The following is a 25,260-nucleotide window of genomic DNA, read 5'->3' as shown; positions in this document are numbered from 1 at the left end:
CCAGGTGGGAGGGGAGAAGGGGAGAGAGAGAGAGAGGGGGGGGAGAGAGGCAGAGTGTGAGAGAGTGAGAGACAGACAGACAAACAGAGAGAGAGAGAGAGAGGGAGAGAGAGAGAGAGAGAGAGAGAGAGAGGGAGAGTGAGAGGGGAAGAGAGGGAGAGAGGGAGAGAGAGAGAGATAGGGAGAGTGAGAGGGGGAGAGAGGCAGAGTGTGAGAGAGTGAGAGACAGACAGACAAACAGAGAGATTGAGAGAGAGAGAGAGAGAGAGAGAGGGAGAGGGGAAGAGAGGGAGAGAGGGAGAGATAGGGAGAGTGAGAGGGGGAGAGAGGGAGAGTGTGAGAGACAGACAAGCAAATAGAGAGAGTGAGAGAGAGAGAGAGAGAGAGAGGGAGAGTGAGAGGGGAAGAGAGCGAGAGAGGGAGAGAGGGAGAGTGTGAGAGACAGACAGACAAATAGAGAGAGTGAGAGAGAGAGAGCGAGAGAGAGAGAGAGAGAGAGTTTTATCGTTTGATTCTCAATGACTTAAATTACATAAATACCCTTATCACATAAATACAAAGCATTTCTCAGAATTGACTCTGGTAACATTAATATAACTCATTCCACAAGTAAACAACACTGTTCTCTGTTCTTTCAATATAAAATTGCTTAAAGTGCAATTCCATTTCCCTGCTAAATTGTGTTCCCAAAAGAAGTACACAAGTCCATAACTAAACCTTTTATAAGAAATAACCACAGTCTAAGAATCATTCATCTCAACTGAAACCAAACAATATTTTGTTTTTCAAAGAGAAAAGCAACAAATCTTTACTTTACTAAGTTGGAAAATTACTGAAATTAAATAATTCATTTAAACAGTTATTTATCAAAATTGTTAATCATTTGTTTTTTTCAGTCTTAATGAATTCAGTAAATGAGCCTCATGCAATAACATTTTCATACTCTAATAACCTACCTTTACTTTTTTCCGTGAGGCTCGATGGTACATGTTTCAAATCTGATCCACCGAACTCTCTTCAATACACTAAAGAGCGTGTGTGTGTCTGGGATTGGATCATTTGCATAATCAATGCCCCTTAATTGACACATAATGCTGCATGTCCCGCCCCGTTCTGATAGAGTTTCATCTGAACCAAAATGTCACCCAAAACTACACAAGCTTCAAAAGTCAGAGAAAACAAAACAAGTCTGTAGTCCTCTTGAGGGGACCTAGAACAATTACAAATCATTATATACTAATACACTACACAGAGGGGATGGTTTGATAAGAAGTTAGGTGCTAAAAAACATCTTTAAAAAGCAAAGCGGCCCATGGCTGAGATGGGAGGGGACAACAGCACGTATTATATTTTATATACAGTTGTGTGAAAAAGTGTTTGCCCCCTTCCTGATTTCTTATTTTTTTGCATGTTTGTCACACTTAAATGTTTCAGATCATCAAACTAATTTAAATATTAGACAAAGATAACACAAGTAAACACAAAATGCAGTTTTTAAATGAAGGTTTTTATTATTAAGGGGGAAAAAAAATCCAAACCTACATGGCCCTGTGTGAAAAAGTGATTGCCCCCTAAACCTAATAACTGGTTGGGCCACCCTTAGCAGCAACAACTGCAATCAAGTGTTTGCGATAACTGGCAATGAGTCTTTTACAGCGCTGTAGAGGAATTTTGGCCTACTCATCTTTGCAGAATTGTTGTAATTCAGCCACATTGGAGGGTTTTCGAGCATGAACCGCCTTTTTAAGGTCATGCCACAGCATCTCAATCGGATTCAGGTCGGGACTTTGACTAGGCCACTCCAAAGTCTTCATTTTGTTTTTCTTAAGCCATTCAGAGGTGGACTTGCTGGTGTGTTTTGGATCATTGTCCTGCTGCAGAACCCAAGTGCGCTTCAGCTTGAGGTCACGAACAGATGGCCGGACATTCTCCTTAAGGATTTTTTGGTAGACAGCAGAATTCATGGTTCCATTTACCACAGCAAGTCTTCCAGGTCCTGAAGCAGCAAAACAACCCCAGACCATCACACTACCACCACCATATTTTACTGTTGGTATGATGTTCCTTTTCTGAAATGCCGTGTTACTTTTACGCCAGATGTAATGGGACATACACCTTCCAAAAAGTTCAACTTTTGTCTCGTCAGTCCACAGAGTATTTTCCCAAAAGTCTTGGGGATCATCAAGATGTTTTCTGGCAAAATTTATGTTCTTTTTGCTCAGCAGTGGTTTTCATCTTGGAACTCTGCCATGCAGGCCATTTTTGCCCAGTCTCTTTCTTATGGTGGAGTCATGAACACTGACCTTAATTGAGGCAAGTGAGGCCTGCAGTTCTTTGGATGTTGTTCTGGGGTCTTTTGTGACCTCTTGGATGAGTCGTCGCTGCGCTCTTGGGGTAATTTTGGTCGGCCGGCCACTCCTGGGAAGGTTCACCACTGTTCCATGTTTTCGCCATTTGTGGATAATGGCTCTCACTGTGGTTCGCTGGAGTCCCAAAGCTTTAGAAATGGCTTTGTAACCTTTTCCAGACTGATAGATCTCAATTACTTTGTTTCTCATTTGTTCCTGAATTTCTTTGGATCGCAGCATGATGTCTAGCTTTTGAGGATCTTTTGGTCTACCTCACTTTGTCAGGCAGGTCCTATTTAAGTGATTTCTTGATTGAGAACAGGTGTGGCAGTAATCAGGCCTGGGTGTGGCTAGAGAAATTGAACTCAGCCTTCCAAAAATGTGATAAACCACAGTTAATTTATGTTTTAACAGGGGGGGGCAATCACTTTTTCACACAGGGCCATGTAGGTTTGGATTTTTTTTCCCCCTTAATAATAAAAACCTTCATTTAAAAACTGCATTTTGTGTTTACTTGTGTTATCTTTGTCTAATATTTAAATTTGTTTGATGATCTGAAACATTTAAGTGACAAACATGCAAAAAAATAAGAAATCAGGAAGGGGGCAAACACTTTTTCACACAACTGTATATATTATATAGTAAGATGTTAAACCATTGAGGAGGATACTAAAAACAGACCTGCAGGACCCAGATGTAACTGTCTTTGCAAGAGAACTTTGCTAACAACTACTGAACCGCACAGTGATGTGCAAAAATAGGCAATACAATCATAGAGTCTAATACAAACTCTCAAACCGTTTTCCAGCAGAATAAAGTCTGTACATACCAACTCATCAATCAATCAACCAATCAGCTGCTCTGTCTCACCTGTGGTGAAATGTCTGAGGCAGGGTGGGAGGGGAGGTGGAGGGCGTGGCCAGGCCGGGCGAGTAGGGGTGGTACGGCGTCTTCTTCAGCGCCTGGATCAGGTTGTGCCTGTACTCTGGGTCTATGGACCACAGAGAGCCTTTCCCTATGCTCTGCAAGAAAGAAAGAAAGATGAGAGGGAAGTTATTGGAAGTGCTAGCGGGCCCCTCAAAGCACATCACAAACACAGCACAGCACACTGATGTGAGACAACAGGTCCAAAGCCCAAGCACAAGCTCGCCGTCCACCCCCTGCACACACCGGGTTCTTATTTACCAAACCACCTGTGCACACAGCAACCATTCCCTTACTCCGAGGACGATAACACTCGGAGGAATAAGAATTAATACATCCTTCATTTTCCAATCCTCTGCTGCTCTTCGGAAAATAATCTGGGGGCTTTTTTTTCTGATTAAGACACAGGGAAACTCTTTCACTTTTTTCCACTCCAGAGGCGATGATGGTGTGTATTTTTAGATCAAAGCAGCTCCCCCCCCACCTAATGAAGCTGTCGGCTCCCAATCGGAGTGAAACCAGCCTATAGATTATAGAGGAGGGAGGGATCTCAGACGGGCCGCTATGAAAATACATTCCCCGTACCTCTCATGCCTTCTCCCTGCTTTCATCTGCCTTGTCATCTGAACGTGGCACAATTTGGAGTTTGTGTACGGCAGAGACTGAGGATGGCAGGAGGAGGGGGAGGGAGCAAAGTAAATATAAAATGAAAGCCGTCGTGGCTCATGTTCAGCTCACTTTGTAGTGCTCTGTGATATGATACAGGTACAGGCTACAGGGTGGGGAGATGTCATGAGTGCGGGCTTCTGATTTCTGTAAATACTGCAAGGAATCTATTAAGAGGGAAATGTCAGACATGCCAGAGCCGTGCGTGTGAGCATTAATTGGAGACAGATTCTAAAACCTGAGGAGCGTTTTGTATTGAAGTAGATGAGAAATACACCTTAATGTTTCCCCAACAGTCAAACGTTCACCAAAACTCACTTTTCTCTCGTGGTGTCTTGCTTTGCAGTTCATTTTGGTTACATTTGCCTGGGATGAGAGATCTCAGATGTTTTTGGCGCGTTTAAAAAATCCAACAGTTCCTCTACATGTCCCTGTTACTGTGGATAATCCACTACTTCTACCCAAAACACAGTCCCTATGAAAGAGTCATGGAGGACAGTGTTTCTGGGAAGACGTGTTGCAGTCTTTTTGGTAAAGTCATCAGTAATTCATGAGAAAAAAAAGCCAAATTGCAACATCTAAAAAAAAGTGAAGAATATGAGGTGGTGTAAGAGCAACGTATAAGAGGATCACATGATTGATCACGTGTGTTCCAATAAGTTCCCCATTGTTAAAATAAAAACATCCTTACATTTCCTCAGCTCTTATCCTACTCTGCGAAAGCCTTTCAATGTTATTATTTGACTTTTGAAGTTCATTTTGTGTAAGATCTTTAATGTCTCAGCAGCAATTATCATACGCCATAAACAACAATCTATACATCTCTGATTTTTAAACAGAGATGAAAGGAATGTTTGCACAGAAAACAATAATGTCTCAGAAGGTGCATGCATTCGTTCCTATACTGCAACCATTAAGACATGCTAACCAACTTCAGCTCTGTTACAAAAACTAGTAGAGGTCAAATAACAAACGCATAAACATCTGATGTGCTGCAAAGTAAATCTATGAACCCTCACATTAATGTCTGATATTTGACTTTTTGGGCTTTCTACATTCCTTGACACACTGTGTGACGATACAAACTGTATCACTTCTAATGAGCGATGACCATGCAGAGCCTCTCTGGGTTCCTGATCCCTGGATGTCCAGTGAGTCGGTGCTCACTACATCCTCTGACCTTGTAAGAACGTGAGGAGCTAATAGGATGTGTGTGCTGAGCGCTGTTGATTTCTGCCCCCCCGAGTCTGGCTCTTTGCATTAGTATGTGAGCCGTGTTGAACGCGGGCCATATGTGTCGTGTTCTGCTGAGTGTATGTGTGTGTGTGTGAGGAGGAGTGTTTGTATGGCAAGTTCCCTAGGGAGTGTGATATTACCCAGCGTGGTCTGCTCCTGGGAGTGCTTCTATTACTGCCAGCAACGCCTCTCCTGGAGCGCATGATATTACACACACATACACTCGCTCCCACAGAGGTGACCCCCACTGGGCCAAATTTCCCCTTACACCTGCCAGCCGATTGCGTACACATACAAAATATATATATGTGTGTGTGTGTGTGTGTGTGTGTGTCTACTGTTTGCCCGCTTGCCAGCCGATTAAATCAATGCTCTCTACAGAATCTCTGTCTGCTGGGTCCCCTGCATGGCCCCCAGCCAATCACAACGCTCAATCTGTAGACCCCCCCGGTCAATAGGCCAATCACAGGGCGCAGCTCACAGGAAGGATCCGTCACCTGGGTTAGAGCGGTAGCCTTGGCAACAGGCATCTTCTGGGCTTGGAAGCGAGAGGAGGTGAAATGGACTTTCCATTTTCTGGCAAATTCGCAAAGTTGAGAGAAAGGCAGAGTGTCTCGAAAAGGGTAATCACAAAAAGTGTTTGAGGTCAGAGATTGCCTTTAAGTTTTCAGGGGGGTTCAACTTTGATTCACAGATTTTAAAAATAGGAAGCCTCCACAACGGTGGATCTTACAGCGTAAAAAACAGGTGGTCTTGATCTCCATTTAGATCCTCTGATCCCACCTGGTCTCACATATGAGCACTATTTTCTGGATGATGTGTTTATTGGTGTTGCCTCTGTGTGCTGGAAAATATCTGTAGTGCTTTAGCAGCTAAAGAGCAGGATTACACAAGTGATCCAAACCTGGAAATGTTCACCCCTACTCTCATCCAGCGAGAAACTGCCACTGAATTAGACTTCAAATTGTAAGTTTAAGCAATATTACACTTAAAGGAAACAGATTTAATTACATGTATCTGTGTCACTACACCAGCTTGTAGTGGTTGTGTTTTAGAAAACAGCAGTTTTCATACTGCTCTGTGTGATAAAACTGCACAATACTGAGCAATGTACAGATATTTTTATGATGGAGAAAACACTGTAACTTGACCTGGACACATCATAGTGTGAACAAAAGACAAAAGGGGAAGAGAGAGAGAGAGAGAGAGAGAGAGAGAGAGAGAGAGAGGGAGAGAGAGAGAAAGAGAGAGAGAGGGGGAGAGAGAGAGAACGAGAGAGAGAGGGGGAGAGAGAGAGAAAGAGAGAGAGGGAGGGAGAGAGAGAGGGGGAGAGAGAGAAAGAGAGAGAGGGAGGGAGAGAGAGAACGAGAGAGAGAGGGGGAGAGAGAGAGAAAGAGAGAGGGAGGGAGAGAGAGAGAGAAATAAAGAGAGAGAGAGAGGGGGAGAGAGAGAGAGAGGGGGAGAGAGAGAGAGAGAGAGAGGGGAGAGAGAGAGGATTGTGTGTTGCCAACATCTGTTTCCTGTGTTATATAAGCTGTGGGGGCTGGTCTCCCTTGGAAATGGGAGATATTAAAAAGTCCTGCTGTCACTGACCCGCTAGTAACACGAGACTACTGCTACTGCATTCCAGCCTATCTTTTCACATTTACTGTATATTTACCTGTCACACATAAATTCTAGCTCATGACTTGATATAAACTAGGACAGTTTTAGACGAACAAATCCACAAAAATACAAATACAACACTAAGAGTAGGGATGGGACAATTTTCTCAGATCGAGACAAAAAGCAATGAGTTCATCATTATGAATTTACATTATGGTGATAATGGTGAACATCCTCACAGGTGATATGAAAAAGCTGTCTAGCTTGCTATCATGGTTGAGAAGTGAAAAAAAAAGCTTGATTTAAAATACTATAAGAATTCTCATTTAAGAGGGAACAGACTGCTATTTTTAAACCATTATTTATTCAGGGAACCCTTATGATTTATGATTACATTATTTAAGTCTGTTTGTTTTTCACTAAGGTGTTTTTTAGAAGCGCATAAAAAGTTAAAATATTCTCATCTTTTCAGTGCCAGGCGCGGAGTCGCACCGCTCATCAATGTCACACTTGATCGAGGCAGCCAATCAAATCAAACAAAAGGCGGGCTTTACTACTTTACCACTGACTTCCTGTTTTTAAAATAATAATAATAATACATTTTATTTGTATAGCGCTTTAAAAGCTACTCAAAGGCACTTTACATGGTAGATGTGGTTGGAACGGACATTGATATTAGCGATAGTTAATTAAGATGAACTATATCATTTTCCCCTCCTCCTCATTTGATCGCCTGGTTGCACACATCACGATTACTAAATTGATCATAACAACATATTTAATCTGAAAATGTAACAAATCTTTAATCCTACAGTTGAATGGGCTAAAGGATCAGTTTGACATTTTGGGAAATAGGTTTATTCACTTTCTTGCTGAGAGATGTATGCGATCTTATGTCTGTATGCTAAATATGAAGCTACTACAAGTTAGCTTAGCATAACGACTGAAACGGGGGGAAATGGCTAGCCTGGCTCAGTTCAAAGGTAACAACATCACCAACGCCTCTAAAGCTCACTAATACATTATGTTGGATATTTGTTTAATGCGCAACAAAAGTAAAATCTATGTCACAAAATGTTGAACTCTCCTCTGTGCCATAGAGCTCCATTGTTACACCTATTCAAAACACATCAATGAGCCACACTGTTGCACTGATTGACATGTTGCTTTAATACAATGAACACAGCCGTTTATTTCCATCAGTCAATCCCACATACACCGCCATGCTGCTGTAAATACTCACTAGAACTCCAAATGTGTATTCATCCACAGCTGGAAATAGTCCCCAACACGTGCACAATTTCCCTGTTAAGTAATGTTTGCTAAAAACGACAGTGCCCGGCTCTTTTGGGATATGAAACTTTATATTTAGAACATCTCTCTCTCTCTTATTTTTAGATTTACATCTCCAGAGTTCAGTTGCACTTAGCTCCACCTGCTTGTATCACTTCTGGTTGCAAAAAAACAAGATAGGGACGGCCAAAATGCTGAACCCCAGGCTTCAAAACAGGCCTGAGCCTAAGTGCCATAGACAGAGTAGGGAAGTCAGAAAGTATTGAGAGATGTGCGCATTGTTGGTTTTGGTCTTTTTATGGTATTTCATTATAATACAAAAACAATATTTTCAATCAACTGCTAAATTATAACAGATGTTATGATGCAGCTTTCAATAGTTTCATCAAAACTAACAATAGCATCCATATACTGTAGAGAGTAGAGACCCATTTAAACTGTTCATTCTGGTTAAGGGAGGAGAAAGTAAACTTGTTTTTTAGCTCAGCAATGAAATGAGATTAAAAGAGATGTATGATGCACAGAGAGCACAGAGCTGCCACTCTCTGTGCAGAGAAACATGACGGCATCGTCATAAGAGGCTTTGTTGTTCAGAGCATTTTCATGAGCACTATGACTTAACCTATACTACCAATCTAAAGTATTAGGACTGCATATCATTTTATGATGGACATCCACAGTCGGAGTGAAAACATCAACCCTGGTTGTGTTTAAGCCGTATTAACCCACTGCGATAAAAGCATCCACCATTACTTACTGTGTATATCTCTATTTATATATATATGTATATATACAGATAAACAAGGGATTATTAATATAGTGAAGCATGGATACATGTCTGAACACCAATTAAGATATTCAGTACAGTTGAACAAAAACAATATGAGGCGAAATGAAGCGGAAGCGGAACTGTAAAGAGCTGAGAATTACAGCAGAGGATGCAAATGCTGTAACAGCGAGAAAAACACAGTGCTTTAGAAGAGGAGAGAGGCAGAGAGAGGCAGAGAGAGAGAGAGAGAGAGAGGCAGAGCGAGGCAGAGAGAGAGAGAGAGAGGCAGAGAGAGGCAGAGAGAGAGAGAGAGGCAGAGAGAGAGAGAGGCAGAGCGAGGCAGAGAGAGAGAGAGAGAGAGAGGCAGAGAGAGAGAGAGATAGGCAGAGAGAGATAGGCAGAGAGAGGCAGAGCGAGGCAGAGAGAGAGAGAGAGAGGTAGAGCGAGGCAGAGCGAGGCAGAGAGAGAGAGAGAGGCAGAGAGAGAGAGAGAGGCAGAGCGAGGCAGAGAGAGAGAGAGAGAGAGGCAGAGCGAGGCAGAGAGAGAGAGAGGCAGAGAGAGAGAGAGAGAGGCAGAGCGAGGCAGAGAGAGAGAGACGCAGAGCGAGGCAGAGAGAGAGAGAGAGGCAGAGAGAGAGAGAGAGGCAGAGAGAGGCAGAGCGAGGCAGAGAGAGAGAGAGAGAGAGGCAGAGCGAGGCAGAGAGAGAGAGAGGCAGAGAGAGAGAGAGAGAGGCAGAGAGAGAGAGAGAGGCAGAGAGAGGCAGAGCGAGGCAGAGAGAGGCAGAATGAGGCAGAGCGAGGCAGAGAGAGAGAGAGAGGCAGTACGAGGCAGAGAGAGGCAGAGTGAGGCAGAGCGAGGCAGAGAGAGAGAGAGGCAGAGAGAGAGAGAGAGGCAGAGCGAGGCAGAGAGAGGCAGAGAGAGAGAGAGAGAGAGGCAGAGAGAGAGAGAGAGAGGCAGAGAGAGAGAGAGGCAGAGAGAGAGAGAGAGAGGCAGAGAGAGGCAGAGCGAGGCAGAGAGAGAGAGAGGCAGAGAGAGGCAGAGAGAGAGAGAGAGAGGCAGAGCGAGGCAGAGAGAGGGACAAGAAGAAGAACGGCGGGATTTCTTCTGATAAAGCTGCTTGCTACAGGCCATTTCTGTTCTCGTTGAAGGCCGTTTGACAACAAAGAGACAACAGGACAAAGAGGCTGCCTGATGGGTGTGAAAGCTACTCGTTGGTCGGACACCACGATAATTTTGTTACTACATCCATAATGGGGAGGAGTAATATGTGGAAATTTCTTCTGCAAGTGTTATGAATTGACTTTCCTTCCACTAGTACCAAACCTGTTTCCCATGTGGTTCTAGTTTAAGCTAAAGCTTGCCCCAGTTTGTGCTTCTTCTGTATGTGTTTGCAGTCTTTTTCATTGGCTTTTACAACCCAGCCATGAAACTCTTTGCTTTCCACACAAATACACAAACTTTTCAAAACTTTGCAGGTCATTTGCCAACACTGAAGACATTTATAGAATTCCCAAAGACGATAAAAATATTCCCTCCGGTCAGAACATTTTTAACCAATCTCACAATGAACCTCAACTAAACTTCCATCTGTGACTGGAATATATCAGAAATGCAAAAGTCTCAAATGTAAAAACACTGATTACATGAGAAGCACAAACTGGGCCTACTCCGGTGTGAGCAGCTCCCAAAGCACCTATGATATGATGTCACTTATCACTTAGCAATTCATCTCAGTATCCACTATGTTCACCAACTAGTTGCTGACTTTCTCTGTCTGCCGTATACTGCGCAGGTATACAGCGCTCAGTGGCTTTATTATACAAAGCTCTCCCTGATCTACCTTAACTAACGGTGAGACTGAACCAAAACGCTTTGTGGGCCATAAAACCAAATCAAGGAGCTGAAAGATGCTACAAAGCTGTTAGAGTTGAAGGGAAACGCTGAATGTGGTGGTAACTCTCTGTGGGTGTGTCACTATGAGGGATCCCTCTCATATTGCACATAGTAAATTAACACATTTCTATTTTGAAAATATTAATTAGGGCAGCATTAAAAAAATATTGTTCAAACGCTAGCTTAATGCTAAACTCAGAGTGTTGCCACATTGTGGCTGTATATCACTGATGTTTTTTGGTTGTATCACTTGTGAATGGTGCACGACTCGCTGTATCTGGTTTTTGTAAAAAGGAGAGGGGAAAATGACCCTGATTACAAAGCTCACCAACATAAGCCTACTTTCTCATACTGTCACAGTCTTGTTTTAAAGGTGGCGTCTTTGGTAGTGTTGAGGTCTTTACACACCGGGGGCGTGACCATTAAACGACATGAAAAGAGCTGTGTCTGGCAGTCTGTCTGAGGTATGTTGTATAAGCTAATGTCAGCTTTTTTATTGAGTTCCCTCTTAGCTAAATGCTCTGAGTGAATTTCAGTTCGCTCTGGTAAACAGTTACACAGCATATATGTCTAGGCTTTTATTGTGAAAGGGAATAACAGAAGGAGTGGATCTGGTCTGCACTGCCTTTGTCAAGGTTGAAAGGAGTAATAAAGTCTTATTTTGACTCAGTGTTGTTGTACTCTAAAGTGTAAATTTGGAACATGTCCTTTCTGCACAACGTGATTGGCTGATGCCGTTATTTGCAGTGTGAAAGCTCAGAAAAATATAATATACGTGTTCTGTGTCAAACTATTCATAACAAAAACCTACAAATGAATTGCACAAAAAACAAAGTGAAGTGTTCTTCTACATGCACACTTTAAATGGAAACATTAGGAAAGTGCAACCTAAAGAAATATCGTGTGTTTGTGATTTGAGAGAACACGGTAGAATAATATTCACTTTTGCAGACACATCAGTGGCAGCGACCTGCTGATATATGAGCGTCAAAAAAGCACCTCGGGCTGACACATCTAAGCTCACTCCAAATGCCACAGTTCATAACGCTCCGAGTGGAAGAGTAAAGGAATCAAGGGCGCTTCTCATCTGAGGTTAGGTTAGAGGTGACACACTTAAGTGCAACACCGAGAGACTTCATAGTGAGCCTTAGATTACAAAACTGCCTGTTGTCTCTGCTGTGATTTCATAAGAGGCTTTGAGAAGTGTATCACTGTGTGTGTGTGTGAGTTGTGCTGTTACAACACTGATCTTCAGCACTGATCCAGAAGTCTGAGGGCAACAACACTTGTCATTAAAGGCATGTCATTCAGCACAGAGAAGAATCCTGTTAGTAAACAAAGCCATGGCAACGCTGGGACGCTCTCTCACGCTCTCCGACAGCAGATCGCACTCCCGCACGCACACACCAATGGAGGAGCGGCTTTATTCTAAACTAGTCCCCATCTTGTCATCTGCCTGGATATGACCCAGAAATACAGTCACTGGAACAAATAGGCCGCTGTCATATTAATCTCCACCTCTGTAAATTGATGGAAATATGATTTGGTGCGATCACAGTAAGCCATGTCTCCTTGCGTCTCCCTCCCTCTCTCCTTCTCTCCCTCCCTCTCTCTCTCTCTGTGTCTGTGTGTCTCTCTCGCTCCCTCTCTCTCTCTCTCTGTGTGTGTGTCTCTCTGTCTCTCTCTCTCTCTCTCTCTCCGCCCCCCCATGTGTGTCCCTGTCTGTCACTCACAGCAATCACTTGACCTCCCCTGAACCAAAACCTCTCGTCTTCCTTCTTTACCACAGCGAGTGCAGAGTATAATGCCACATAAAGAAAAGATATCCCGGACCCTGTAATTGCACACTCGATTCAAAAAGACATAAACAGGTAAAGGAAAAAGCACACACACACACACACACACACACACACACACACACACACACACACACACACACACACACACATGCCTAAGTCAGTAAAACCAAATCAGTTTTCCCGTTGCTACAGCAACAGCATACTTTTATGTCAACTGCAACCTAGTTACTATGGAGATATGTATACAAGAGAAACTGTGCCGTTGTAGTCAAGGGCCAGATGACAGCATAGCGTGAGGGTGTGTGCACAGACACACACATGAATGCACACACACACACACACACACACCATGTTCTCTTCATACTTCAACCATTTTGTTCCTCAACACTCACACACACACTCACACCGCTCACTCCAAAGGAAGAGTTCAGGTTCACACGCTGGGCGGGGAAAGCATACCGAGCTCCCATATCCTCCAGTATAATCTCTATCAACTGAACACGAAAAGCCAGCATCGATCATCGCTGTTTGTCCCCCACCCCCAACACCCCCAGGCAAGATGGAATCTGATGTCTGCTGGCATCCGTGTTATTAAATCCTCCAGTATTAATTTAGCGCTAATTGAGTGAGGGATTCATTCCCGTTTACCCCGAGTATTTAATGGAGTAAAATCTGGATAGGAAAGCCAGTCTAAAGACTGTATCAAGACTTGAATCAAAGGAGAAATGCTGTTCCCACTGGGGAAGCGCAGAACGTCTGAGTGAAAGAGAACTATGAAAGCAGAGATCATCAACTATTGATAAGGCCGAATCTGGTACAGCTGTAGACAAAATACAGAATATGTTTGACTTCAAGTTGGATATGCCTGCAAACCGCTGATAACCGTCTGGCTGTGAAGCCAGTGAGAACCACACATGACGGAGGAGTAATGGCTGCGTACTGTATTCACCAATGGGCTGAAGTGAGTTTTACAATATACGTATTCAGAATATGGATTCAGAATGAAAAGGGATTAGGAAAGTCCCTGCATCATGTCAGTCAGTGTCACAGTATGAAAACCAGCGTACAGCCACGCACTAGGATATTAAAATGATGAAGGAAATATCATTTAGGCATATTATATTAGACATAATTCATTTTGATTTGAGTACATTAAATAAATAAGAACTTTTGGAAAATCATAGAATCATATGGATGAGTACATCCTTTGTTTCACCATGGCCTAATTGTGACACTGACAAATATTTTATCAGTATTTTATTAATATTTTACTTAGAAGTCAACTTCAAAGAGTTTGTGTGTGTAGAAAACCAGATCAAATAGCTCATATGCTGTGTGAGATAATAGCTTAATTAGTTGAAACTAATTAATAATTACATTTTTTTTGGCCTTATATCCAGCGAGGACTGCTTTTCAGTTTCCACTTTTTCTGCCCAAGTTTCCACTAGACAAGCTGCTGCTCAGCCCTGAACGGATCTTAAAACATTTGACTTCATGCAAGAATATTTTGGAACTCTTATCATAACTTTGTTGTTATTGTTTTTTGTACAGTGGGCTGGTACGAATGAGCCACGTCAGACTCAGAAAATGCTCCTAGCTTCAGATACCTATGACCAGGGTAAGCATGATCAATGCACCTGTGTCTTCATGAGAATTGTACATCAGCATTATTAACGACCCACTAATACCATATAAGGCTACACGTCCTGCCCCATATGTACTATATTAAAGTCCTGATTTCAGAGATCCATAAAGGAAGTCTGATATTTAACAGCGGCAGAATTAAAGGACCTGTTGAAGACAAGGAATGAGGACAAATAAAGAGAGCTGTTAATGCCGTGTCACCTGAGGGTTGTGCTGTCACTGAAATGAAGAAGAAATGGTTCCTTATGAAAAACGTCTCGCAAGGCAAGGCAAGGATGACTGCAACATGAGGAGGTCAAATCATTAAAGAGTGAGGCGCTTTACAGTGTAAATGAATGATGATATCGCTCGGCCACATGAATACATTCAGAATGATATGAGCCTATCATTTTGAATGGCAGAGTTAAACAGGATAATGTCAATTATGAAGTGTAATTTATATAGGGTTTCCATCTTAAAATTGCTTCAAAGGAATACAATACATTAGTGAACAACTTTGTCTGGACAGCAGAGTGAGGTCACATGACTCTCTGGACCTCTCTTGAATTGTGTTCATAAGAGAAAATTCAAAATACGAGAAGATTGGTGAATGCAGCAAGTTCTCCAACAAGACACTTAAGAAGCAATCAGTTCATCAGGTGCTTCTTGCATGAGGCCCATTGACTTCTAAAAGTAGCTGCTAGTGCTACCTGTTGGTCAGTGTTCCACTGTAGCCACAATGTATGGTGATGGAAACTCATCTAGCTAACGCTAGATTGTTCATCCACAGTCAAACTCCACACGGAAAAACAAACACAAACGAACCACTCACTATCTTGTAAAATGTTAACACAATACAGAGCAGCCTTTTCATGACAATACAATCTTTGGCCGAGTGCATAGAAATCATAATGTATGATGAGCAGATATCAGCTATTCTATGGTTTATGGCTAAATCACAGAATGAGTTAGTGACTCCAGCAGATAAATTGTAGGTCACAGGACATCTCATGTCTTAAGAGAATCTGACATGTTCCTGATTAGGTCAGAATATATGGTTTAAGAAGAATAAATGAACTGAAGAAGAATCGGATCATGTTTTCTGGGATACACTACTTTGTTTGGTAATCACAAAGTAAAAGTCGATAGCAGCCCTTAGCTGGAGGGAAAGTAAACATTATCCAACACTGCTGTGCACTACTGCTGATGTCTTTACCTGGCTCCGGTCTTTATCCACCTTCTTGAAGCACTTGTTGAGTGACAGATTGTGGCGCACTGAGTTCTTCCAGCCAGTGGGGGCGCTAGCAAAGTAAGGGAAGTGCTCCAGGATCCAGCCGTAGATATCCTTCACCGGCAGCCGCTTATTTGGCGCGTCCTCGATGGCCATGAAGATCAGGCAGCTGAAGGAGTACGGCGGTTTCCTGTTGGCCCCTGCCGCCAAGTCGTACGCCGAGTGTGCATCGCCGAGCAAGGGGTCGTCCGGGGAGGGAGACGAGGACGAGGGCGAGCGGGGGTGCTGACCGTCGGGGTCCTGCAGGGGGGAGACGCTACGCAGCCCCGAGTGGCTGAAGCTGTTGAGGAGGTCGGTGCTCTCGTGGAGCCAGGAGAGGCTGGTGAGCTCCTCGTCCTCGGCCTTGGAGAAGGAGGCGGACAGGGACAGGGAGAGGTCGGCCGCCTCCGCCTCGGATGCTGATGTGGCGGCGTCCCCGTGCCGATACGGCGGGCTCATGCCCTGCGAGGCACTGGCTCCACTACTGGGGCTCTGGGCCTTCTTACTGGGGGGCATGGTGGGTCCCATCCACCCAGCTCACTCCTGGAGAGGAAGACAGCAGAGAGAGGAGACAGGGGAGGAAACGAAGAGCCAGATGGGAATGAGGGATGGAAAGGAGAATGTAGGGAAGGAGAGAAGGAGGAAAGAGAAAAAAGAAACCAGGTCAGCTTGTGAAATTTAGTTGGCTTCTCACATAAAGCCTCAATTCTTGTTAAAAGCCAAAGGGTGGAGACACGCAACAACATTTTGACCACATTCCCAATTAGGCTGTGTTAGATCTGAGGGGAAAAGTATACATCATCATTTTTCTCTGGGGCTTTCTATTCTCTTCTGACTGGAGTGGCAAATTTACTGCTTCATTGGTTGAGGAAATCGTGCTTTGTACAACTACCCTCTAATTACTAGAGTACCAGTAAAGTATTGACTTTACATGGGGTTGCTGTCATAACATGTGAATACTGTTAAAGGTCTAATGGTTGTAGGGTCACAGAGATGACTCAGGTGCTTTGACATCTCTGCGCCAGGAGAAAAGTGTCAAGGTTGGAGCTATGGATGAGTGCAGAATTTAACTAATGGATTTACAAAAGCGTCCAATGGTCGGACTTAGTTCCACAGCAGGTGACCAGAGATGACCACGATCGGGACATTTGCCAAGAAAATAAAGAAAACAACTTAGCGTGTTGAAAAGCCCATCCCTGTTCTAATCAGACCATAATTCTCCTGACATCAGAGCGACGCTGTGCTCGTTAGACGCTGCTAATCCAAGTGTGGTAATTGGAGGGGAATGGGTCTGAGTGTGACACCACAATCAGAGGGCTCACTACCAGGCCTTTGATTGTCCTCCAGCACACAGCTGTGGGAAGGACCCAGGCAGCAGCTACAGCTGAATGGAATCGGCTCCACTCACCCTGTGGATGTTTCACAGTCTGGACACAAAGTGACAACACAAAGTAACATTTGCACCCACACACAAATTCTGACAAAAAGTTCAGACAGACAAGCAGGGGTTAAAAAAGCAAAAAGGGTGGTGGGGGGGGGATGACCACACACACACACACACACACACACACACACACACACACACACACACACACACACACACACACACACACACCAGAGAGCAGCGCCTTTGGGACGTGGGGATTAAACCCAGATATGTTGCATGCTCTCTAATCCAAGGTGATCATCTGCCGATCTGTCCCCTCACTCCTCTGATTGACTGACAGCTGTCACCCGTGGCAACCCGCTGTGCCGTGAGAACTGTCAGTTTGCTACAGCTCCGGTCGCGTTGTCACCATGGCAACAGCGCAAAACAACTCGGCTCCTCTCTGCTCGGCTCCCCCCCCCCCCCCCAGCTGTGTCTGTCGTCCCTCCACCTCTCCCCGCCTTTTCTCTTCTCTACCGGCGATTTGCTGATGGCTGTAGGAAGGACTGCGCTAAATATAGACCCGTGATGTATAGCTGCTGTGCGTACAGCTGGCCAGCCTGCAGTCACCCCGCTGCTCCATCCGACTCTCTCCACGACGCGTCTTTCATCTTCCTCTCCACTTCTCGTCTTCTTCGCTTCTCACATGTTGTGACAGCACGAGCGCTCATTCAACAAGCTGTACCTGTCTGAGGTACGCCGTTGTTGCACCAATATTGACGTTGAGCGTAATGAATTCAAATTGCCCTGGTGACAATAACGCCGTAGCTGAAAATAGCGCGCGCATAATCAAAGGGATGGGCGAGGTGGGAAGGGGCTCTGACAGGCTTTGCTTTTGAAAGTGTGCGTGCTTCTCTCTGCACGAGTGTATTTATGCATGTGTTTGACAGTGTGTCAGCGCGTGCGTTTGTCTTCGGAAGGAAGTGAGGGCACCACGGTGACACTGCTCCTGGTAGGAGTCCGCTGGAATGCAGCGATGGCTCTGATGCTCTCTTCCTCTCCATCTCCTCTTCCTCCTCCTTGTTATGTTGCCATAGCGGCAAGGGGGCCATGAAACATTACGGCTGACAGTAAAGTCATCTCATTTTACTGTTGCTATGACAACAAACTCCTCACTGTTGGTTGGGGCCAGTGTGAGCTGCCGCCCAAGCCTCGTGCCTGGGTGTGTGTATGAGTAGATATGTGTGTGTGTGCGCGCGCGCGTGTCACTATTTCTCCCATGGGCTCTCATAAAGCTTAACACACTTGCTCAGCTCTAAACAAACTTTCATGCAACTTCTACAGCGGCCCCTCAGGACCAACTGCTAAAGGACAAAGGCAGATATCGCTCAAGTTCAGACTAAATGATGCCTGCTGTGTGTGTGTGTGTGTGAGAAGCATCCTCACATTTGTTTGACAGATGGGACTGTGCTGTTGTCTCTGTCGTCTTCATTCTCTGGATCTCCTTTGTGTTTGCATGCTTTGTTTTGATTTGTGTTCGTCTCTGTTTGTTTGGCATGTCCACATTTGGCTTAGCGTGTGCCCCCCCCCCTCCATTTGTATGCGTTTGCATCAGAACATAAGTACACTCTGTGACTATCTGCCTATAAGTACAGTCTCCATCCAAGTGCCTGCATAGCAGTGTGAGTTAAAGCAGCTGTGATCCGTTCCCTCTGTGACTCTGTTTGCACTCCGACAACATGGACTTAAAATGACACCACTCAATTAGAGTAAATGACTCTCTCCGTTTAGAGACTGGAGGTACTGTATACTTAAGTCAGATTGTTTCTATTACTATGCCCGCCATGAATATAGGTTTCATAAGACTCTGACAGGTAACAAAGGCGGAACATTACGGTGGCGACTGTGTTGAACATTCAAACTTCCTCAGTCTCCACAGGTGAACCCGGCCCTTTATTCAGTGGCATTATTATAAATGACGAATGATGTTTTAAAAAGGGTTTATGTGATTTATCGAGCAAAAGCATCACACATTTTCTGGTTTCAACGTCTCACTTTTTGCTGTTTTGTATCGCTCATCATACTTTAGGTCGGACAAATCAATCACTTTGAAGAAGTAACTTTGTTACAGGCACTATTTATTTGACTTTGACTCTGACTCAAGGTCCAGTTAGTACTGTTTTTTCAGAGCTTTCAACCACATCTCATGATCTTCATCTGCAGATGGAGTTTGCAAAGTGATGGAGATGGATCTGTTGACATGCATCTATCCCTTATGATTTAATCCAAAGCACACAGTGTTGGTTTAAAAGGTAAAGGAATAATTCAACATCTTGGGAAATACACTTAGCTGCTTTAGTGAGATGAGCAGATCCATACCCCTCACTCTCATGTGTTACTGTGTGGAGCCACCAGCAGCCAGTTGGCTCACCAGAGTCTCCACTGGTTGCCTGGCAACCTCACAATGAGGACAAGACAGGGAGTGACTGCACCTGGCTAAGAAACATAACCCCCTTTAAAGTCACAACATGTCCTTTTAACACTTTGGTTATTGTACCGATTAAACAAACAAGATACAACATGTCAATGACTGAGCTTCAGAGGTGCTGGTAGCAGGTATATCTTCTGACAGAGCCAGACCAGCTGTTCCCCTGTTTCAAGTCTTATGACATGGGAGCAAGAAAAGCAAAGTATTCCTAAAAACAATAAGCTTTACTGAACAACTGAGTTGTAGGAAAAGCTAGAAAGGGCACCTTGAGTATATGACACTACCATTTCCAAGGTCAAGAATGAGCTCTCCTGTTAATTAAGAAATATATATATTTCACAACGCACCATTAATAGAAAAAACCATCCCAGAAGAATCCTTTCTGTCTCCTCAGAGTCATTAGAGGACATATTGCAGTCACGCTGGCAGGCAACCATCACAATCACCTTATAGCAATTTGATAAAAGTCCCATTTTAGAGGTAGTACACCTATGTGAGATTTGCACATTAATATTCCTCAAAAATAATTTTGAGGTTCATTTGCCAGGACATGGTTTGCCTCTGCATGTCTGAGAAGATATTGACAGACCTAAAGGTCCTTGACTCGTCCTCAGTGGGCTGCTTGGTTCCAGTCATATCGAGCCTCAGGTAACAACGGTGTGCCATTAAAAGCATGTTTCACATCAATACGCTCGGTTGTCGTCTGCATAAAAGAATGAAGGGGGAAGACATAGTGCTATTGCACATTCAAGAGCTAATAGTGGACCAACTAACATGATCCCAAGCACAGATTAGAAGCTGTCTAAGATATTTATTTGGCAATCAACATTCAAATGTCAATAAACTGAGATGGGAACTTTGTTTTTGAGATTTAGAGACGACAATTGGATGTGACCCTGCTGACCTCTGGCCAGGTCCCAACTCTCTGAATCCCCCCCCCCTCCGTGTTTACATGGAGGGGAGGAGGTTATCAAACCCCTCTGAGACTGGAGAGGGTGCTCTAATTGACGGTGTAATCATCTTACACTGCATTCATGCTCCCGCAGATGCTTGTCTAAATCACATGCCACATTTACGTAATCCTCAGAAGACCTTTATTCCCCTGTTGGCAGCTCTTTCTGTATGACGTGCGGGCGGTTTGTGTGACAAGAAAGATTTCAATAATGTCTTTCATTTCACTGTCTTGCACTGAAGCCTGCCGCAATATTAGCCAAACTGACTTTCAGAGAAATCCCCAAGTCAGCAAGTTACAGTACCCCCCCAAAACCACATCAATGCAGAAATATTCAAATAAAACCAAGATAGGCTTATGACATGCTGTCAGCAGCGCATTTACGCTCTGGGCCTCTATTACAACTTTGTCAGTGTGATCGCAGCTCGTGACATGTGTTGCATGTCACATCCTCCTGCTCCTCGCTTTCCTGTCAGTCTTCACTATAGAGCCCAATAAAGCCGGTGCCATGAAAATAATCCTCCTACCCCAGAATGGAGCAGTAATAGTAGTGTAGGAGATAGCGGCGGCGAATGCAATAGTAGCTGGTAGGAGTTATTACTTTGCAGAGGGGTGAGCCGAACCTTGTGGCTCCTCTGGCCACAGTGATAAAGCAGAGAGTCAGATGCACCGAGACAAAACTAATCTGGAGTTTTGATGACAAAAGGACGACCTTTATCCCTCCTACACATTGGCTGGATGGATGGAAGGGGAGAGCAAGACCAACAGAGAGAACGAGAAAATGAGAACTCTCTCAGTGAGCGGGAAATAATAACTTCTGCTACATATATGTCAACACCGGCTGGAGGAAGCCTTGTGATGTTCTCCATTTTCAGCCCATGAAATTGTTTCCCCTCTTCTGTATTTCTTGCTTTTCCCTAACGACAAATGTCAGGATTCCAGGGGGCTTTCAGGAAGCAGAGCAGGACCAATCACATCCAATGAGGTCTGACCGTGTCTTCCTTTTATATCATCCACAGCAGCAAAGAGATATGGAACAGAGGTCAGGGGTCAGGGTGTCCCAGAGGACTGCTCCTGACCCCTCGGTCCTGGCTGCCGGGCCACTCACACAGTCACCCACGCACACACGCACACATGCACACATGCACATAGGCTTTCTCTGCCTTTCCCTCCGAGGACTGATTTGGTCCATGCAGAGGACGGCAGAGGACCAGAGTAACAGTGGAGCGCTTTATGCTATACAAGCATTCAAACAGCAGCTTTCCTCTATTTCATGTCATTGTTAATGAAAAATCTTCAGCTACTTTCTATGAACTATAATTTACAGCAAGGCTCCAAAGTCAGTGTAAACCGTCATAAATTCTAAACGTTATCCTTTTATGCTGTTATTGTCATCTATTTGCATAAAAACACAATTCAAATAATTAGGGAAAAAAATGATTGTATTGTTTTATTTAAATATTTGCCTTGATTAAAAGAATCTAGTCATTATTATTTTGAATGTTATATTATAAGCTGCTTAGAGCTCGTGTTATGAAGTTAAACAACGCATAATTCATCTCTAATATCTATTTTATATTCATGTGAAAACATCTCCTTCAAACTATTGGATTCATTCAAGTTTACCACCAAAAACTACATTTTACAGATTATCACGATAACGTTTTAATTCAACTTCACCCAATACGAATTCTCACAGAATAGAGCTTGAATGCATCATAATGCAAGTCAATGGAACCTCCGGTAACTTTGGCTGTTAGCTCCGTTATTAGCAGGACTGTGCTGAAAAGAGACCGTTTCAGGCATTAATCTGAGCAGCATGCATGGCAATGAGTTACAGTATAATATATAATAAGTTAGTTTTAAGGTTGTTCCTCCACGGCAGATACTGAAGCCCAAATTGTTCCCGAAGGCTGTGCCATTGGTGTGTGAATGTGCACTAGTTTAGATCTTTGCATGGGAGTCTCTGCCAGCAGTGTCCAGGTCCATCTACCAGTTACTCAAGGAAATTGAGATTGTCTTTTTGTTGTTGTACTATTTAGTAGAATATAGTCTATAAACAATCCATTGATTAATCAGAAAATACATGACAATGAATTGATGATAATAAAGCACAAAATCCATCATAGCCATAATGTAGAACGAGTGCAAGAAAGTCAATCATTGGGGCTTAAGTTAAAATGGGTCAAGGCCCTTGCTTTGTAGCCCAAACACTCTCAGCTGGAGTACAGAGCCTGTCCTGCTAGAGGATAAACACTGCCCCGCTGTCTATTGGCAAACCAACTAAGCAGATAATAAGCACATACTATACAGTATATTTAGGGGAACCGAGTCCCAGAACTTTCACATTGAAAAATGATAGCACAAAACACATCAATGAGGCCACTGCTTGTGCTGTAAAGAACAGCAGTGTACTGCTCTACTGAAAGAGAAGCGGATGTACACACAGGAACTAAGAGGCAAATGCTAAGAAAGGACACGTGTGATGTATGGTGCAAGGAAATCAAATATTGCCAGTGAATAATTCAAGAAGACACACACGCAGCCTCTGTCCTCCAAAGTAGGCTAACCAGCAAGGCAAACAGACATTTGCATCAGGCAAACACCGAGTAAGTTTGGTATGATTCATCAGCAGCCAGCGATCATGACGTCACGCTCATCCTCGCTCTCTGAGGACGGAGAACAATCAGACAATCAGACGCGCACACACACACACATGCAGACACACTAAAGCAAGCTGAGGTTGCGAATGTGGATGCTTGAAGGTGACTTATGTGAGTGTTCAGCCTGGAGGTCCCTTAGTGGAATGCAGGGTGTGTGTGTGAGTGTGTGTGTGTGTGTGTGTCAGGTCAAGCTTAAAAAAAGCCCCGGCTCAGGGCTCCAGACTTCCATGGTAATGGCCATGACACACCACATGCAATAACACGTTGGTGCACGCTCACTCAGTTACCCACTTGCTCGGTTGCTCATTCGGTCAGTCCCTTATTTTCTCAGTCACTCACTTCAGGTCAAGTCAGTGCGCTCTCCTGTTGTGGCGATCAACATGTTAGAAAGCTAAACCCTACACTACCAGACCCTCACAAGGTGGGGTTCTGTTTTGGATTCCAAACTGCTACAATACCCAGATCTGATAAGCAAAGACGCTAACAAATCTATCATTGAATCTCCTTCAGCAAAGACAATTAATGAATGTACGACACATGCAAGTCGCAGGCTCTGCAGGCTGATCATTGCGGTTACCGGTTGAAATGACAAATGTAGCCAAAAGGCCCAGATGAAACTCTCGGCTGGTGTCTAGTTAACGTGCTCCTGCGAGCCGGAGGGTGTACGCGCTAAAGATCATTTGTTAGAAACAGAAGTCTCTTAAACCACTTTATTACTTTGGGCTGCGTTTGTGCACTTCAACAAGACCAACAGAGCGGTTAGTCTCCTGTCATGAACCATCAGCTGATTACTTCATTTAAAAGAATAGTTCAACATTTTACAATATACTGCAGATGTGATTAGAGTAGCATGTAGTACAGAAATGTAAAAATTACAATTTGAGTATTTGTTTGTTTTTGCATATTACTCGCCTTTGAACCAAAATAATGTCATTTTTACATTATTATTTGTGTTAAACAAGCAAGATACCTTTAGTGTTTTAATAAGCTTTAAAAGTGTTGGTTGATCATTTTTGAACTTTGAAAGAGCCAGGCTTTCTTCCAGACTTAATGCTAAGCTAAGCTAAATGCTAAATGGACTGTACTTGTATTTCTCTTTTCTAGTCTTCCAACCAGCCAAAGCTCTTAACACTACATGTCATCATTCATTCACACACTGATGACAGGAGCTACCATGCAAAGTGCCACCTGTCCATCAGGACTAACTAACATTCACACACTGCAGGAACAGCCTGCGAGAGTAATTACTTATCACCTCTTGGCTCTAGCTGCATACTTTAACACACAAACAACTTTTTATTTCAAGAAATACTTCATCCCCAAAATCATTTGTATATCAATTACTCACCCCGTGTAACCTCGAATTCATTAATAAAAGCGTTGCTTTTCTGGCATGCCTCCACAGTGATGGAATAATCAAAAAGCAATTCTAGATTAATTGAAGTTAATGGGGGGAGGTCTTTAAAGGTGCAATATATGGGAATCAGAACATTTATATATCATCAAAGAAGTAGAGTCAGTCCTGAATGGTTAACTTGCCCTGATGGATGGTGACACCTGTCATCAGTGTGTGAATGGGTGAATGATGACATGTAGTGTTAAAGAGCTTTGAGTTGTCGGAAGACTAGAAAAGAGAAATACAAGTACAGTCCATTCAGCATTTACTGATCTGAGCAGAGAATGAAGTCTCTCTCCCTCTGTGTGTTCTTATCAGAGCTCCTGTGTTCTTTGTTCACATAGCCGGGCCGGCTGTACATGCTTTTAGTGCATGTTAGTGCATGCTAGTGCATGTGAGCGTGCCTCTGGTTAGCTCCCGACCACTGCTCTGCACTGCTCTCACACGACGGTTACAGATGAACCCCCCCGAGGCTCTCAGCTACAATCCTGTATATTGCACCTTTAACAACAGCAAAACTATGTCAAAACACATCCGCTTACAAATTCTCACACTTGTGCAGTTTAATCCAAGTCTCATTCATCCAGTGGTAGGCTTACTGCTTCACAAACACATGTATTTCTACTAAAACTAGTATTTAAAACACTTCTGCATGAACAGTACTCACAAGTAGCGTGTTGCACATTTGCTATACAAATATTGGTTACGGTTAAATTTTCTTATCAAATTAGTAGTTCTGACTTGGGACCAACAGTACTTGAACTCATTGTAAGACAAGCAATAGTAACACTACACCCGTTATCTTTCTTTATGAACTTTAATTACTTACACATGTTGGAAGCTGAACCTAAAGAAAACGACAAGACTCTCTCGCTGTTACCACCTTTTCCTCCTCTCTCCCTCTCTCCCTCTAAGGCCTCCCTGTCTTTTCTCTTTGACAGTGAGCAGGTCCCTGTTGGCACTCTGTGC

The 25,260-nt window shown here is 43.7% G+C and overlaps 1 protein-coding gene across 1 annotated transcript in view; it reads right to left on the bottom strand.

The window, feature by feature from the left end:
• Positions 1-25,260, bottom strand: part of ches1 (checkpoint suppressor 1) — a 67,015-nt gene that overhangs the window by 18,201 nt on the left and 23,554 nt on the right. The window contains exons 2-3 of the mRNA XM_076084217.1: positions 15,373-15,969; positions 3,219-3,370 (exon numbers count right to left, since the gene is read on the bottom strand). Coding sequence (XP_075940332.1) covers positions 3,219-3,370; positions 15,373-15,954 — 734 coding nt within the window. The 5' untranslated portion in view covers positions 15,955-15,969. The remainder of the gene's footprint in view (positions 1-3,218; positions 3,371-15,372; positions 15,970-25,260) is intronic.

Source organism: Anarhichas minor, unplaced genomic scaffold (genome assembly GCF_050575085.1).
Source record: "Anarhichas minor isolate MPS153535 unplaced genomic scaffold, ASM5057508v1 ptg000136l, whole genome shotgun sequence".
Lineage (NCBI taxonomy): Eukaryota > Metazoa > Chordata > Actinopteri > Perciformes > Anarhichadidae > Anarhichas > Anarhichas minor.
The sequence above is the reverse complement of the archived record's forward strand: the minus strand, read 5'-3'. Positions and strand labels throughout refer to the sequence as shown.